This window comes from Eleutherodactylus coqui, chromosome 5 (genome assembly GCF_035609145.1).
Source record: "Eleutherodactylus coqui strain aEleCoq1 chromosome 5, aEleCoq1.hap1, whole genome shotgun sequence".
In the NCBI taxonomy this organism is placed as follows: domain Eukaryota; kingdom Metazoa; phylum Chordata; class Amphibia; order Anura; family Eleutherodactylidae; genus Eleutherodactylus; species Eleutherodactylus coqui.
In genome coordinates, this window is record NC_089841.1 from 145,127,159 (window position 1) to 145,145,715 (window position 18,557).

Here is an 18,557-nt window from a genome sequence, read left to right on the forward strand (position 1 = left end):
CACACTCGGACATGTATCAATGTATTCTAAAGTGGAGAGAGATTTGCTGAAGAAAAGGACACTCAGGAAACATTTTTCATTAAAAAAAAAAAAAAGTCTTCGTTCTGCCCTGTTACAGAGCTGCAAATAATCTCATGGGAATGAATCCATTCTATTATCTATAGTTGGCTTCCAAAAGGGCAACTACACAAAGACTATCCTGTGTTCTTCTAGAGGAAGATCTGTTTCTGATTCAGATCTTGGCCCGTTCCACTAGAAGTTGGACGGCTGTCAAAGTATAAAACTTTTTTCAGAGAGAACTACACACAAATGAACTTCTGAAAAAAAGCACACCCATCTCCTCAGGAAATGTGTTCTTTTAATTGTTGCTATAAACTAGCAATCCTAGATGCCTAGAGGGACATCTAAGGAATTCTTTAATGCGGCTAACATACGGTATAGCATGTCCCATATACACTTTGTAGAACTTGGTTTTATTGATGGGCTGCCCTCCCATGTTACAGCATATGATTTTCTGCATTGAAACTTTTCAGGCTCCAAAGTGTAAAAAAGCCACTTTTCCTGCTTGTTTAATGACTGTACAAAGGATATGCAGGTAATGAAATGCCCTTCAATCACTGGCAGCACTGATGGCACACTACACATAGGGGGTAGGCACATCGTGATGTTTATGCTACTTGCATAGCTAGGCCAATGTTATTTTGTTTCAATGGCCAGTGCACTACAGAAAGAGTATTCACGATACACACTTTATCACAGCGTGATACTGTTGGCAAATGATACAAATGTGCCTCCAGCTAGGAGATTGGTCAGGGCTCTAGGGAGCATTAGCATCTTCAACTGGAGATGTTGTGTGCAGAACATTCAGTGGGAAGGGCACTGCAAAGGGCAGAGCCAGATTATCACTGGAGCTCTTGGGAGAACCAGCTCCAGACCCCACTCTCTTGCACGAAGGGGTCCCTAAGTTGGTCCACTCCCTTACTAGCTTGGGTCAGCCCTGACCATCAATCAATTATCAAACAACTGCAGCAAGGGACCACACAGGCAGAGACCCTCTTCACTGGTGTAGACAACTGAGTAAAAGATCGCATGACCTAAAGATGCTCGCAGTGCCAGGCCATGGCCATGAAACTACACAGTGGGCATCGAGCCCAGTCTGTTGTAGTGTGGAGGTGGGGCTTCATCCAGCCTTCAAATACCTCAGCCAGCTTCAGGTTCGGCATCATGTTGGGCAGTGGATTACTCTGTGCAAAAAGGGAGATGTTTACTATGGGAGGCATAAAAGGGTATTAATACTTTGGGGCACACAAGGAGCATTTTTACCTTGTGCTAACATTTATTTATACTGCACAGCACATGATGAAAGTTGGAAAACAAATGGAGAAATTGCAATTTCCATCCACACCCACCCCACATCTAGCAGGAAAAAAAATTAATACATATAGGTGGCTCAAAAGTTACCAATAAAAGCAACTTTTCCTGCAAATAAGGCCAGCTGCACACGATCTGGTCGGATTTTGCATGCGGGAGCCTGCAGCGTAATCAGATCCTGTGCCTGGCCGGTGACCCCGTGTACCTGTCTTTTCTTGACTTCTTCTGTACTGCGGATGGTTTGGTTGGCGAGTCGGACATGCACAGTGCAGATCTTCCCGCGCTGTCACTAGGCGATAAAGCGGGTCCCACGGCTTGCATTGACTTCAATGGAAGCAGTCTGTGCGGACACCACACAAAAATAGAGCAAGCTGCAATTGATTTCCGCTTGTGTGCAGGAAAAAGCACTTTTTCATTGCATGCTATGGGCGGTATTTGCTGCTGAATCCATAGGTGGACGCCCGGTCCGGATTCCGCAATGTAAATATGCCCGTATGCAGCTGGCCTGAAAGTCCTCATACAACTTTAGCAAAGGAAAAATACAACTGTGGCTCTTTGAATGCAATGATGTAACAAAGCAAAACATACAAACATTGCTTGGCCATGAAGGTGCGAAAGAGGCCAATCTATAAAGAGTACGGGAGGGACTCACGCCAATGGAGTTTAATTTTGGAATCTGCAGAAGTTCCGTGGTAAAACACAGGCATTGAAAGGCGTGCATTTTCAAATTTTCCTTCACACTTGCGAGTACGAATTGAGTATTCCACGAGCAGAAGAAAATTCTCAGCATGCTCTATTTTAGCACGGATTCCGCGCGGACAGCCTCGATTGATGTCAATTCATGTGAGTGATGTGCAGCCCATAAGCAATTAACATTGCGTATGAGTGGCAGAAAGGCTATCAACTTGATAGGAAAATACATAGAAAAGCTGGTATGCCGGCTGGAGGGGGGAGAGAGGTCTTTTTTCCGCGCAGACGATACGCTGTGCATACATGTACATCCGCGAATAAAAAATGATCGCATCTGCGATCTTCCGCCATCATTCGCAATTATGTTGGAATCCGACCCGTTCGCGTGAGCCTGGCCTAAAACTAAGCTATAAGTTGTGAACAAGAAATACTTGACATTTATGGTAAACAAACCTGCTTCTTCTTGAGCTTGGTGATTTGCTGCTCTACCATGGTGATCTCGCGGTCCACCCTATCCATGTTCTGGATCAGCTCCTCCTTGGAGAACCTTGTAGGCAGCAGATCCAGTTCTCCATCAGCATGAGGAGGACTGGGAGGTGAGACAGGCTCTAATTTTCCAGTTAAGCAGCGATCCTGCAGATAACAAAAAAGGAATTTACTGTACATGTAACACAACAAATCTTTAGGGCAAATTCTAGCAATCAGTATAAAATGAATACAAACCAAATTCACTTTAAAAGTTATCAGCATTTTAACATTGATGACTGAGCCTCAGAATAGAACATCAATATCTGATAGGTGGGAGACCAACCCCCAGCAAGCCCACCAATCAGCTGCTTAAACGGGCCGTGGTGTTCGTGCTGTGGCCCCTGCAAGGCCTTCATCAGCGTGCAATACAGTTTATATTCAATATATCATGCTTTTTACAGCTGCTCTTCTGAGGACTGCAGCGTCAACCCATTGACGTGAACAGGATAACACCGCAGTACTCAACAGCCACTATAGAAAGTATGGCAATCTGAATACAAACAAGATTCCCAGCAGATGTAACCATTACCGCAGGTGCAGCATTCGTGTGAGTGCAGCGGCTTCTTCAAACAGATAAATCAGCGATGGTGTCAAGACTCAGAACCCCCAATGATCAGATATTGAGGGCTTTTCATGGGGTAGGCTATTAATTTTTAAAACCCACTTTTATAAGTACACGATCAATTAAGGGGATTATCCCTTTAGAGAAAGTAATGGAACCTCTCTAGGATTGGAGATCACCTTCTGCTCAGAGGTGGTGGAGCTGTACATAACATTTCCTAAAAATACAAGAAAAGCAAATGCCCCAATTTATACATAACTGGCGAAGATATGTCTAACTAAGCAAATAAGAGTAAGAGTCCTTTTACACTACTATATTCCACAGGGATGACAAGCCCTCACACAGGCCGATTCAGACTCCATGGGGGATAAATGATCGTTCGTCTCTCAGAGTTGCAACATTGTCAGCAGTAATACAATGTTCCTAAGAACGTTCTTGACCCATCCTCGGGCTGTGTAAAAGAGTCTTAAGGCCATTACAAGTAATTACAACTAAAACTGCAACAAAAATATCAAGTCATGTATTTTTTATTTTTTAAGTATTCCGGCAATATCAGGTTATCAACTATCCAACAGGGTAAGTGGGTGGCTAACCACTGGGGCTCCCAACGATCGTCAGAACAGGGGTCCCATGTCCCCTTGTTTGAATGGAGTGGAAGCCAAGCATGCACACTACAGGAAGAACATAGCCTTACCCGGTATTATTGTATCTCGACACCGAAAGCTAGGGGTTTGACAGAGGGAACGCCCCAGTCACACCCCTAGCTCTTGATAGGGTCAAGGAACGAAGGTCCTAGCAGCACAATGTGCATTGATGTATGCCTGCCCTACAGCCTTAGGCAGAGTAACTTGTCTTCTTAGCCTTACATTATAAGCTATAAATACTGCAATGTTACCGCGGCAGGCCCTGGTTGTGGTCCTCCGCCGGGTGAGGCAGCTGGCCACCGCCTCTCTGCTCCGTCCTGGCAGCTGGCTGTCAGCTTCGCACCAGCCCCCGGATCTGTGCTCCATGACTGCCGCTGCCCTGCTTACCACTCAGACTGTGCTCCATTAGGGCTGCGTCCCCGGTCACCGCTCCCAATGCTGCCGCAATCCGCGCTTGTGGTCCGGCGCCGGGGAAGGCCCTTTCTAGGAATCCTTGGTGGCCTTCCAGGACCTAAAGGAGAACCAGCTGTGCAGCCCATCAGATACAGGAGGTGTACCCCTGTCAATGTTGGCTCCACCACGACTTCCCAGTGGCGTCAAGATACAATAATACCGCCTTACCCTTACTGAGGTTGGCCACAACAGAGGACGGGTGGCGCTATTCTAATATTAGTTCTAGAATATCTGCAGAGAATTTTTTTTTTTTTTTTTTTAGTGTGAATGCAAAAAATACTTCTAATTATTACGGGCTTATTTAACTATAAAACAATATTCTTTATGGAACAAACCCTTTAAAAAGGGAACCTGTCGTATTGAACCTGGTCTCTGATTTGCAGGGGGATCTCAGCAGATTGATCTAAAGGTTTTTTTGGAAAACAATTGAGTATAACTTGTATTTTACCGACTCCACAGCCCTGCAGGAGACCAGACAAGATCACATGAGTTGAACAAGAAAAACTTAACCGAAGACTGTTTCAAAGTGTGAAAATCCAAGAAAAAACGCCTCTTATAGGAAGTCCAAAAGAGTGTGCTATAAATCCTACTGCAAAACTTTCCATCCTGGTGGTTTCTGTTCAGCCATTACATTCATACCATTTGCAGAGGTTATAAAATTCTGCACATATAAAGTTCCCAAGCCACATATTCCACATAGCTAGCACAATGGGCTCACATGATCTAAAACAAAAACCAGTTCTGCTTGCAGTGTATGATATGTACAAGGTCAGTGGATCTAGTATGCAAGACTGATCGGCCCGACACTACAGCTTTGTTTTGTAAAATAAGACCATTCTCCTTTCCAAATCATGCTATTAATATGCATCCCTTGTGAAGTGAACATAAACCACGGTGGCAGGAGGCCAACGTATAGCACTCAACCATCCCCATTTTTCCAATGAAACTCAACACTTTGCCCAGTAGTGCCTAGCCAACCCCCCTTCCAATATTTGTTCCTGCACACCAGCTGCGCAACTACAATGGTAGCGGTGTGACTGCGCACCAGGAAGACCATGACATCATCAGCTCTAGCCTGCCAAACGACATCACAGCAGACAGAAAACGGGAAGCAGTAGCACCACACTGATTAACCTCTTAGGAGCTCTCAAAAGCAGAGCTATTATAATCATTGCATGTCTTACCAGGCTGCATGAAGATTCATTACAATATGCAGAACCGAAAGCTTAAACACGTGTTCAGATTACAGCGCCAAATCACCCTACTGAATTAAGCCTCTTCTAAGCAATTTTCCTGCAATGGAATACAAAGCCAGTTCATTGCCACTGAAGGATTATCCTACAAAGAGGAGACGGCTTGCTGGCCACAAAGGGTTACTTTTCCTTACTGACCTGCAGCAGGCGGCTGGGAGAACAAGCACAATTTGGTGTACGTGTATCAGTAATTGGACTTCCCAACCATTCGTTCCCTAAACTCCTAACAACTGCATGGCCCTTCTTTTTATTACTGTCAGCAGGTCAGACATCCGGTACAAAGCTGGGGAGCACCTGCAAGTTCCCGAGAGACCGGCTATACTGGGCATCCCTCCAGACGTCTACAATATGGAGAACAGAAAGATGAAATACCCACTCAGATGAAAACAAGAAAGCCGTCAGCCGTCGCCGCACCTCTGATCTCCACGACTCTTCTGAAAGAGCTTCAATTGTTTGAATACATTTGCGACTCCTTAGCGGGTGACAGATTTTTTTTTATTCCACCAATAAGATCAACTTCCTACAATACATAAATATGACTAAAACTACCTGCAAATTGTTCACTTTTGTTAACTCTTAAAGGGAACATGTCACTGGGTTCATGCTGCCTGAACTACTGGTGGAATGAACCTGGCTCAGGTATTCATTGTGCCCCCCTACAATGCTGCGACGTTTCAGAATAAACACAATTTAGAGTTTGACTTGGAACAGAGCTGTGAGTGAAAGAGGCGGGACAGTGCTGGCCTCTCCCGCCCACAGAATGCTGATTGACAGATCTCTCCCTATACACAAGCATGCAGAGGAGCAGTCTGTCAACATGCTGTGAGTGGGGAGCGGAGAGGACGATGCGAAAAGTGTGTTTAAAGTGCATTTCAGAAGAATATATACTTGCCTGGGTTCATGCTGCCAGTGTTCAGGCAGCATGAACCCAGTGACACGTTCCCTTTAAGATGCCCATACACCTTCAATAGCTATCGGCTGGGCAATTCTTTGTTTTGACGGTGGGTAAAACTGCAGCTGGACAGCTCTGATGGTGGCCTATATCCCAAGGGAACAAAATGATTAAAGGGGTTGTCCCGCGCCGAAACGTTTTTTTTTTTGTTTTTTTTAACACGGAGCCGGCATTCTACACGAGCGGCCCCATAGAAGACTGCAGAAGACCCGGACTGCGCAAGCGCGGCTAATTTGGCCATCGGAGGGCGAAAATTAGTCGGCTCCATGGGAACGAGGACGCCAGCAACGGAGCAGGTAAGTATAAAACTTTTTATAACTTCTGTATGGCTCATAATTAATGCACAATGTACATTACAAAGTGCATTAATATGGCCATACAGAAGTGTATAACCCCACTTGCTGCCGCGGGACAACCCCTTTAAGCATTGAAATTCAACGTCCTCAATTCTTTCCCATGACATAATCTGTTGGGAGAAAGTCAGGTGACCTCTACACGCATACAAGCTTGTTCGGTCCTACTGAAATAAATGGGATGTTGTCTAATGTTTATAGGGCCTTTAGGTACGGTCGTATCTGGTCTCTGCCTGAAGTAAGGGGTGGAGAGATGAGTGAGCTGTGTTGAGATGCAGATGACTCCCACAGCTGCTGATTGGCTGGCTGTCCCTGCTGTCCTGCCAGCCATCATCTTCGGGTCTCTGCTTCCATCTTCCCCCCTCCGAACTCTGCCTGCAATCTCCGCTGCTTAGTGCCAACCACCCCGCTGCCGTGCCATCATCTCTCGGGGTTTCTCGCAGGAAAACCCCGTTTTGCTGGTGCCGCTGCTGTCACAGTTCCCTGCCCTGTCCCCGCTGGCCGGCTCTCTCCATTGCTCTCAGTGCCGACCACACCACTGCTGCGGGCACAGTTTCCTGTCCCCGCTGCCCTACTATCTCAGAGTTTCTCACAGACCCTTTGGGGGCCGCTGCTGTCACAGTTCTGTGGCTCTACTGCCCTCCCACCTCCGCTGGCCGGGCGCCCAGCTCTCAGTGCCAAAACTGCGGCATCAGGGAGCTAACATAGCGAACAGGCCAGACAGGAGCCCAGCTAATCAGCAGCTGTGGGTGTACCCTACATCTCCCACAGCACTATCCCAGGTCTCCACCCATTTTTGTGGTGGAGACAAGATACAACAGTATCGGGCTTTTAAAGGGTATGTTCCTTGTTCACCTCTAAATGCTGATTGCAGATTATATCTAGATATACACTGTAAAAAGGTATAGGGGGTTATCAAACCTTTTAAAATGAATGGCCTATCCTCAAGGATAGGCCATGAATGTGTGTTTGGTAGGAGCTCGCCGCTCAGGATCCCTGCTGATCAACTGATTAAAGGGGCCACAATGCTGATGCAAGTTTTGCAGCCTCTTCAATGTTTATACATCTCAGCAAGAACCTGTTCATATGCAGAATGCTATACTGTATTATGTATAGTGGCCATTCTGAGTACTACAGGCTTGAGTCATTCAATCAGCTGATCAGCAGGGATTTCCGAGGGGCAGAACCCGCTCAGATCACACATTGATGGCCTATGCTTTAAATCGACCCTCTCATCACTTATACGTGCAGACTTTCATGGGTGATGTGCAGGAACTGAAGTCCACGCTTGTGCAGTGCAGCGGACTCCTCAGTATACAGGCTGCGTGCGCAAGCACTACCACTGGTGTCTATGGGAGTGCACAAAAAGGAGTCCGCTGCACTGTCCCGGCACCAACTTTTAGGAATGACAGTACAGGATAAGTATAAAAAGTACACCCCAGACTCCATGGGACCAACATCGGAATTTAGTTTATGGTGCTCATAGGTGATGACATGGTGGGCAGCCCCTTTAAGTAATGAAAAGTATTTACATAAAAAGGTACGAATCTTGCAGTTGCAGCATGTAGTATTCTGTATTCACACGGGGCAATTGGTTTTGCCAGAGCAGTTTTTACCGCACCGTGTGCATTTTTGTCATCGTTGTCAATGTGGTTGCAGTTTTAGCCAAGCCCCATCCCTAGGAGCGGGGAGCTCCTACTAAACACATATTGATGGCCTATCCTTGAGGATAGGCCATTCATTTTAAAAGGTTTGATAACCCGTATAACTTTGCAGATTAGTCCAAAGCTGCATTGACAATCCCGCTGAGCTGCTAGAATGCAGCCCATTGGGTTGGTACATAATGTGCCTTGGCAGGTGGCACCTTCCCCTCCGCACTGCTTTGCGTACAGTCAGTCTTCGGTGCAGTTACAGTATCCTACTATAGAAGGAAGCTACAGATGCCGCTCATATAATGAGTGCAGCATGGAATTATGGGAGGACAGATAAAAAGAATATATCCATCATCACACGGCAATGATGAATTTATGGCTGCGATCCATGGGGGCCCCTGGAAAAGTGAATAGCTGTAGAGTCTACAGTCTTCTTTCTTCTGTGCTATTAAAAATACAACATAAATAACTTTCCTCGTAAAGTCGATGTGAAATGACTTAATCTTTTACAGTCCTTTTTATTTGACAAACGTTATTGGTACTATTAAATGGCACTTTTTTTTCTGCAGCAGCAAACTCCAATTATGTTCATTTTCCCCCAATCTACATGTTTGCAACAGAATGTAATAATTCCAGCACACAACAAGGCTCGGTTATACAGCCTCCATATGGGACAACATTTATATTTGGAAGGAAAATGCAATTATCCCTTGGAGGAGATAGGCGGCTGAGCATTACGCTATGATCTGGAAAGACCATTACCAGAATTTCCTTTCTCCCGTTACAGTTACACTTACCCATAGATGGCTTAACTACTGCACTTAAATTCAGATTATGCTAACTGGTGGTGGCAAGAGCTGTGAAATGTCTCAAGAATTCTCCGGGAAGCAAAGATCTGTGCAGGATTCAGAACAGACTAAATTACTGCGGCCACAGGAGACGCAGAGATATATTCTAGTCATTACGGCTAACAATGCGTCCGTAAATCATACACAGTGTAAATCCAGCGCGGACCCCGATTGGCGTGCCATTCAGGAATGGTAGGAAGCTGTAATAAGCAACAAAATGAAATATACCACAAAAGGAAAAAATAAGGCACAATTGTGACGGCCGCTCTATTTCCCAAAATATAAGCAAGATTTCTTTTGATTTAATAAAAAAAAAATTTATATATATATATCTCCAAACTATACATACCATGAATCAGGCCATTATAGGTTAATAAGATTTTCTGAGACTAATATTTATAACCAGTCTTCGGGGTAAAGGATATTCATACAGACATTCTTTCCCTGGACCCAACGTGAGAGGTCTATAGATAACAAATGGGTGTCCATATTGTGCAATGCAGGATGTGCCCGAGATTTAATGGGTACAACTTGCATACTGCTGTAAGTCATTGGTGGAAGTCCAACAAACTGCACCCTTGCCAATCCACTATTTTCCAGAGCCGTTGTGCACTGGAAGTAGCAGAGCTCCATACACTGTGTAGTGGCCCAGAACGGTACTGCAAGCTCAATTCCACTCACTTGAATGTGACTGAGCTTGCAATACTATTCAGGGCCACTGAACAACGTAGGGAGCTGTGCTAGGTAAGACACAGCAGCTCCAGCAAGCGGACAATGAAGGCACTGGGTGTCAGGCCTCCACCAATCTGATATTTAGGATCTATTCTGAGGTTAGTATCCTTGGAGAACACATTGATTTTTAGTTCTCTCGTCTTCGCCTTCTAAGAGTCAACAGTTTTTATTTTTCTGTTGACATAGCTGTACAAGGGCTTGTTTTTTGCAAGATGAGTAAAAATTTTATTTAAAACTACAAGTGCAGGAGAAAAAAAAAAGTACTTTTTGGGGGGGGGGGGTTGCTTTTATGGCGTCCACTGTGCGGTAACTATTCTGTGGGTCAATTATGACAATTCCAAATTTATACAGTTACAGTACGTTTTACTAGTTAAAAAAGGGGGCTTTTAGTCACAAATTTCTGAGCCCCATAACCTTTTTTCATTTCAGCCCGTAGAGCTAGTTAAGGGCTTGTTTTGGTGAGGCAGGCTGTAGTTTTTATCGCTATAATTGTGTGTGTGTGTGCGGGGGGGGGCATATACATTTTTGATCGCATTTTATTCCATATTTTAAGGTAATCAGTTTTGACTTCAAGCTGCCGTGTAAACTGTTGGCACATTGCGATAGAATCAAGGGGGGCTGATTAAGTACACAGGGAGTCCCCTCCCACTGTCTAACTACTTAGATGCTGTGGTCAGCATTGATCGCAGCATCTAAGACGTTAAACGGCCAACATCAGAGTTATTTCTGATCTTGGACGCTGCATGTGGGTGCCAGCTGTGCGACAGCCAACACGTGCTGCATCTGAAGTGAGCTTGTCTTCTGACCCTGCGGTATACAAGTCCTACGCACATATACTGTATATACAATGGATGTTGTGAAATGGTTCTAGTCCCGAAAAATCACTTGAAATGTTTAAGGATTTATTACCAGATTAAATTCTAATTTCTACATAGATTACAACTGCATTCGTAAGATAAAAATGGATTTGTACATAATACCAAGTCCCGTTTATACCGCTGATTGAAGCAGATCTACTGTCGACAATCTTTACGGTTGTTAAGGACTTTGAAATGTTTTCATCCAACGGGAAGTGAATACTACAATATCAAGGGTAAATATACAGGGAGAGCAAAGAACTATGATCAGAGAAGAGATCAACCGTGACTCTTTGAATTGAACTATTTATTGCGCTTTTGGTGCTGTATAAGCAGGGTGTATTCACTTGTACCTGCATGGCACTAATATGCAGTAGTATTAATCCATCAGAGCATGGTGTTATTATTCGGTAAGTGGAGGAATGTTTGGTCGTTACATGGGGCAGGTATTCAGGCACTATTGTTATTGAGTCATTATGATGGTGTGGAGGGGTTATTTGGTTGCTGCGGTATTTGGTCCCTGATAAAAGAAATAATTAACTTTTAATGTGTGAAGTGAAACATGGACTATATTACTGCTGAGAGTGTGTATTAGGAAAAAAATCTGATTATGCATACATTTTATGACCCACATCCACATGTTCTCTAGACTGGCGGTTATTTCTAGGAAAACCCATACATTTGCTTCTAATACAGTAGCACGGCAGCTGGAAATCTGCGGGGAGGGAATTCAGCATTTGTTACTTGTTTAGCAATGAATTTGCTTCAGGCTGTTGAATCACTAGATACATTTGACCTAGATCCACACAAGCTAAAGGATTCTGATTTCATTCTTGTGCAAGCTGCTCCAGAAGGATTAATATTCCATTTCAGACCTGTAAAAATAAGTGTTCAGCTGAACTGCCAGTACCTGAGAATATAATTAATAAGCTGCAGATCTAATGCTGCAATCAAACTAAACTGGGGATAAGAAGTGTAGCTCCTTTAAGGTATTTACTGACATAATACATTACTGGGAAGTCACGGTACCATATATGAAAGGCAAACTACAGGACTACAAGGCTAGGCCACTGCGAGACACTCTATAGGCACAAGCCATTATGTACAAAATAGTCTACAATACCTGTGTAACATACCAAGGGCTCCTTTCCACTGGTGAGAGTGATATCAGACCACGATTCACAGCCAGAAACGCTCTTGCAATCCTTCTGAAAAGCCCAGGATGCAAGGAGTTTCCGCAGGAAACAGTCACACATCACAACAGGACTGAAGGAATCTCCTGCTGCGCTTGGCACAGCCATGGCAGGAGATAGCGATCTTCTCCCATTGATTTCAATGGGGCCAGCAGCATCAGTGTCAGCCCCATTGAAATTAATGTGAGCAGGGGATAGCGATCCTCTCCCATTGCTTTCAATGGGGCTGATGCTGCTGCCCCCAGCCACAATGAAAGCAATGGGCAATATCGCACAAAGAATGGGCATGCTGTTTTTTTTTTCCACGCAGCATCGCTGGAGTGAAAATATCGCAAATTAGAATGAAAACATTGAAATTTATTGGTTTCATAATCTTCTGTTTTCACTCACTTTCACATCGCACGAAAAACGTGCGTTTTTCTCGCCAGTGAAAAGAGGCCCCAGCTGTTTGTGGGATAATGGGCATATGTGTTTTTTTAGCCTTACAAAGTAGATCCAGAAATGGGCAAAAAAAAAAAAAAGGACATGAGGTACTGTGTTTCCCTGAAAATAAGACCCTGTCATATTAATTTTGTGCCAAAAGAGGCATTGGGTCTTATTTTCAGGGGGTGTCATACTCAGCTTGCAGGCGGCAATGAACAAACATGCATGGTGGCTCAATTGTTAGCACTGCTGCCTTGCAGTGCTGGAGTTGCAAGTTCACATCTGACCAAGGGTGATGGCTGCATGCAGTTTTTCAAAGGTGATGTTGCACTTTATGGAATTTGAACCCCCCAGCATTGCAAGGCAGCAGTGCTAACCACTGAACCATATTTATTGAAGAGCCGCCACCCACCACCTTCATTTAAATGCTGAAAACCAGATGTAAGTGGAAAGCTTACAGATGATTTCTATTTCAGTTTTCTGGTATCTGTTCTTATGAAAACTGGAGCAGTTGAATAACTGTGTGAATGTAGCCTAATCTAACCATCAAGCATATCTGTTTTTAATCTGCTTTAGGGTGGTTTCAGTGCTTTTACTTCCACTCCAAAACCAGACATGTGGGCGGAAGGTGGGCAGACCCCATTATAGTTAATGTAGTCTGCCCAGAGCTATTTGGTTCCACCTAGAGACGGAACTGTTCGGCTGTGGGGATTCCCCTTTCCTGCTTCTCGAACAGAGCAGAAAAGCGGAATCCCCTTACCTATATAAATCCCTGTAATACAAAATACGTAAATGGTCCAAAATGCTAACATCTCTGAACGTATTTGCAAGGCTTCCCTTTAGGTAAATGCCGCATTTTCTAGCAAATCTATTGTACAATACATAATGACTCCTGGGTACACCTTAGAATAAACCGTGTTCTCCTCATTATCTATGTTGCAGAAAGCTTCCTGATAGCTTTTTGTCTGCACAGTAATTAAGATCACCAAAGAAACAGACCGTGCCCCTTATTATTCCTATGTCCTTGTAACAGTGAAGAGTTTCCAGTTCTAGCTTTTGTACTGAAGAGATCCAGCCAAATTCATCTTATTATTTCATTCCAACAGAGCAAAGGCAAATTGAAAGCCTTGAGAGTGACAGCTAGTGATACACAGCGGAGGGTGTTAAGCGTCCCCGAATGACCCCTCTCTGCCATCCGCTGCCAGCATTCCATTACTGAAGCTGCATTATGCACTGGGTTTTCTCTGAAGAGCGAACACAAGCCTTTTCTTCAAAAGATATTAGAATATCTCAGAAGAAAACAGTATGGATTCTACTTACAAGTATCATGTACTCTATAGAAACTTCCAGTCATGCCACCAGCTATTTATAGGAGCTGACGGGGCATTCCTATGGGATTAGGCGTGTACAATGCCACAAGTGGTGCCAACATCTTCATTGCCAGCTGACATTGTCAACCATACAAAGTGACTGACCTTAAAAGAGAGGCGCACATATGAAAAATCAGTTATCGTGTATTGTATGGATCTGTACATTAACCAGCTATGCTTTCTTCACATTGACTATTACAACAGTTCCTTGTTAATGTATGGCCCAAATGTATAACATACAGGTGCAAACATCACCCATTTACTTGCATTGTGAAAAGGTATATAAATTTGTTTTTCAAGGGATCTTATGTTGAAAAGTATAGTCTAGTCAAGTTTTCCATGAATATCATATGCCAAAAGTATCCTCTCCTGGCAAACGTCGGAGTCATTGTATCCCATGGATGCGTTTGGGATCCATACATTTCCGAGCCCGATCATGGCTGGTGTCATACGGTTTATATCGATGTAAGATGACGGCACTAACTTGCCACCCACGATGCAGAGTGCCATAACTCCACTTTCTATACATCGGACAAGCAGCACTGCTGAATACATCATTCATCAGAGGACATACAGCTATTTGCAGTCCTGATCTACACACACAGTAGGGAATATGAGAGCGTACAGTCACGGTGGAAGTAGACAGTCAGCGCACACACATTTCCTGTTTTGACGCCTCACAGAGGAAACGTTCCACTTCTTGTACTCACAAGACTTAATTTTAATATTTAGCAGGTTGGTGTGAAGTAGCTGCCAAAAAAGGGAAAGATCAAGAAAAGCCAAAGTGTGATAGTTCACATTTCCAAGCATTAATGTAGTGCAATTGTATGATGAGCATTGGTTGAAATTCTTCATTTCTTGTACTGTAAGTTTGATGCGGTTATAATACTGGATAGGTCTGCAGACATGTTGGTATGTACTTCCAGGTTGGTGAGGTGGTGCATGTATGGTGCCCTAGCTGACAAATTCCATGCAGGGAATTCGCCTGTGGGTTTCCTGTAGGTGCTCCAGCTTCCTCCTACACTCCAGAAATGGACCAATAGGTTGAAGGGGTTGTCCCATAGAAATCAATGGCTGTTCACATATTAGGGCATATGAACATGGTGCAGCGGGTTGACCGCCAGGAGTCTGAATGGTCCAGTTATGGAGGACTTTGAGCCGCTCATCTGAACAGCAGTCACATGTCTGGTTTGCAATGGTTTCACCCTGCAAAACTAGCTATTTGCCAGGGGTGCTGGGAGCAGGACTTGGAGTGATTAACGGTTTACCCCAGCTACCCCATTAATTGGCCCTAGTGTGGGTGTCTGAGATAAGAAAACAGATTATGAGCCCCAATGGGGACCAGGACTGATGCGAGTAATGACAATCTGTACAGCCATACAGAATATGTTGGCATTACATAAGCAAGGGAAATCAATCATAGTAAAAGAGCTGAGTACACCTGCATTGTATGTACATGTAAGGGCTCATGTCCATGACCGTGTTTTCCCCACGCATCACACATGCGTTGCATGGTCGCATGATACTTTGTGAATAGAGTCAATGAAAGTCAACGGACTTTCATTGTTCTATGCACACCGGCGTGTGGACAATGCGTATGAATACACAAGAGAAACAAATCGCAGCATGCACCATTTCTCTGCATATGTACACAGCATGAGCTCTATACACTTCTATGGGCTGTGTATGATACGCTGTCCATATGCAAAAATCACATTGTGCATGTCCATAAGTGTGTGATTCGCAGCCATTCGCAGAGCACTCACACCCCATACGTGGTCTCTGCCGGCACATATGGTTTAAAAATGGGCAGATCCGCAGCGTTGTACGCATATGGCCGTGAGCATGAGCCCTAAGCCTTTCCAATCTAGTTTCCCTGCCACTCGCACACTGCCCCGCTCTTATTTATTTTGGGTGGAAAAGCACTTTGTGGATTCCTAGGAATGACTTAACAGAAGTACATAAGAATTACCTGTCATGATGATTTTATTAGCAACTTTTTGAAAATTAAACTTGAGTTATGAGTGTTTCACATTGGAAAGATCATTTGTAATAATTCTATAAATATATGTAAATTGATATTACATACATATTTATATAAGACTAATCTATCATTAGAGAAATTAGAAATGAAATCTATTTCTGTACTACAGTGCCACACAGAGGCATCCTATCATTGCATACAATGTGTATAGCAGATGTTTCTAACACTATGCAGGACAGAGCTCCAATGTTGGACCTCTCTTCTGCATAGTGTTAGAGACATCGCCCGACATGGCAGGGAAATCTCAATGTCGGACGAAGTCCAACACTGTATTGGAAACTGTTACGGGCTTGCTTACATCAGCTCAGGAGGCTTCATTTGGAACCCCTCTAGCTAAATCCCACTAAGAAACGGGATGCTGCGCCATTTTATCCTGTAAAATGCTGGAATCCAGTTAATAAAAAACTGAACAGACACATTATAGCCAATGGAGTCTGTTCAGCATCATTTGCTCTGCCATATGACTGCTCCATTCGGGCACTCCGTTCCATTTTCCTGCACTATATCAGAGTAGGAGAACAGAACCCAAAAGTGCTGATGTGAATGAGCCCTTACATCATATTCTCCTAAATCACCACATGTAGTTGCCAGCTGCTTATCCCGTCTGTCCCTTATAAAGGACATCCGTTCGAAAGCAGTTGCGTTGTTGAGGAGTAGCGGTCTCATGCTATGTTTACACTATATGTTCGGTGTATCCGTAGGACCGTGTTGCCTCCATGGATGTCAAAAGTGCATCCTTTTCACATGTGCCAAGCAGGTATGCATAGTTACACTTTTTTTTTAAACATATACAATCGGCCATGGTGAGGATAATTTAAACTACCGTATGTGATAGACTGGTTTCTTACATTGTTTATGCCACTGTATTCCAAATTCCATAATGTTTGTATAAAAAGGTGTAGGGTCTGCTAATAGATTAAGTAAGGTCATTAATTAGATCTTTTCTTGGAAGACCTAAATGTCCAGTTACACGCAACAATTATCGCTCAAAATTTGGTCAAATTACCACAAATGAGCGATCATCGCTGTGTGTAAACACTGCCCCCGTTCACTTTTTGGCTAAATGATGATTTTAAGGTAAGCTTAAAGGGGTGGTCTCGCGAAACCAAGTGGGGTTATACACTTCCGTATGGCCATATTAATGCACTTTGTAATGTACATTGTGCATTAAATATGAGCCATACAGAAGTTATTCCACTTACCTGCTCCGTTGCTAGCGTCCTCGTCTCCATGGTTCCGTCTAAATTCGCTGGCAGCTTGCTTTTTTAGACGCGCTTGCGCAGTCCGGTCTTCTCTATTCAGCACGAGCCGCTTCAGTGTGCTCCCCGCTACAGCTCTTCTGCGCATGCGCAGACGAGCTGTCACTGCTCGGGAGCGCGCTGCAGCGGCCATTCTGCACCTTCCTCTGTTAGAGGAAGGTGCAGAAACTGGAGCTGCCCAGCGGAGAAGCCCAGCCCAGCCCAGCAGCCCCGAGAAGCGTCCCAGGTAAGTGATGGGTCGGGGGGGAACTAGCGCTGCGCCGGGGGAACTAGCGCTGCGCCGGGGGGGGGCTGTCGCTGCGCCGGGGGGGCTGCCGCTGTGATGGGGGAACTAGCGCTAGGCCGGGGGGGCTGTCGCTGCGATGGGGGGGCTGTCGCTAGGCCGGGGGGGGCTGCCGCTGCGATGGGGGGGCTGTCGCTAGGCCGGGGGGGGCTGCCGCTGTGATGGGGGAACTAGCGCTAGGCCGGGGGGGGCTGCCGCAAGGCCGGGGGAACTAGCGCTGGGCTCCGGAACCTAGCGCTGGGCTCCGGAACCTAGCGCTGGGCTCCGGAACCTAGCGCTGGGCTCCGGAACCTAGCGCTGGGCTCCGGAACCTAGCGCTGGGCTCCGGAACCTAGCGCTGGGCTCCGGAACCTAGCGCTGGGCTCCGGAACCTAGCGCTGGGCTCCGGAACCTAGCGCTGGGCTCCGGAACCTAGCGCTGGGCTCCGGAACCTAGCGCTGGGCTCCGGAACCTAGCGCTGGGCTCCGGAACCTAGCGCTGGGCTCCGGAACCTAGCGCTGGGCTCCGGAACCTAGCGCTGGGCTCCGGAACCTAGCGCTGGGCTCCGGAACCTAGCGCTGGGCTCCGGAACCTAGCGCTGGGCTCCGGAACCTAGCGCTGGGCTCCGGAACCTAGCGCTGGGCTCCGGAACCTAGCGCTGGGCTCCGGAACCTAGCGCTGGGCTCCGGAACCTAGCGCTGGGCTCCGGAACCTAGCGCTGGGCTCCGGGGCCTTCACCTGGGCTGAGGGTCTAGCGCTGGGGAGCCGGGGGCTAGCGCCGGTTACCTGCTGCCTGGCGGTGGGCGTCTGGTCGGCGGCTGCGGGGCGTCTGGTCGGCGGCTGCGATGTGTCCGGTTGCCATGGGAGACACAGCTGGCGGCGTCTCGGGAGCGCGCACGTCGGGCTGCAGCGAGCGACGGGGAAAGAGCCGGCGGCCATCTTGAGAAAACTTTTATAAGTTGCTGAAACGCTGGAACGGTAAGTACAAACCAGCTAGAAATGTCATTTACAGGGGGGCTTAGTAATGTGTACTTAATGGGGGGGACTGGGCAAAAAAAAAATTTAACTGCTTCCTCGAGACATCTCCTTTAAAGTCCATTGTTTAGCCGGA

At 45.7% G+C, this 18,557-nt stretch overlaps 1 protein-coding gene across 15 annotated transcripts in view; it reads right to left on the bottom strand.

The window, feature by feature from the left end:
* The window catches only part of NCOR2 (nuclear receptor corepressor 2), a 364,680-nt gene that overhangs the window by 195,123 nt on the left and 151,000 nt on the right, over positions 1 to 18,557 (bottom strand). For all 15 annotated transcript variants that reach the window (XM_066603378.1, XM_066603367.1, XM_066603368.1 and 12 more), the window contains one exon: positions 2,515 to 2,694. In XM_066603378.1, the coding sequence (XP_066459475.1) occupies positions 2,515 to 2,694 (180 nt within the window). The remainder of the gene's footprint in view (positions 1 to 2,514; positions 2,695 to 18,557) is intronic.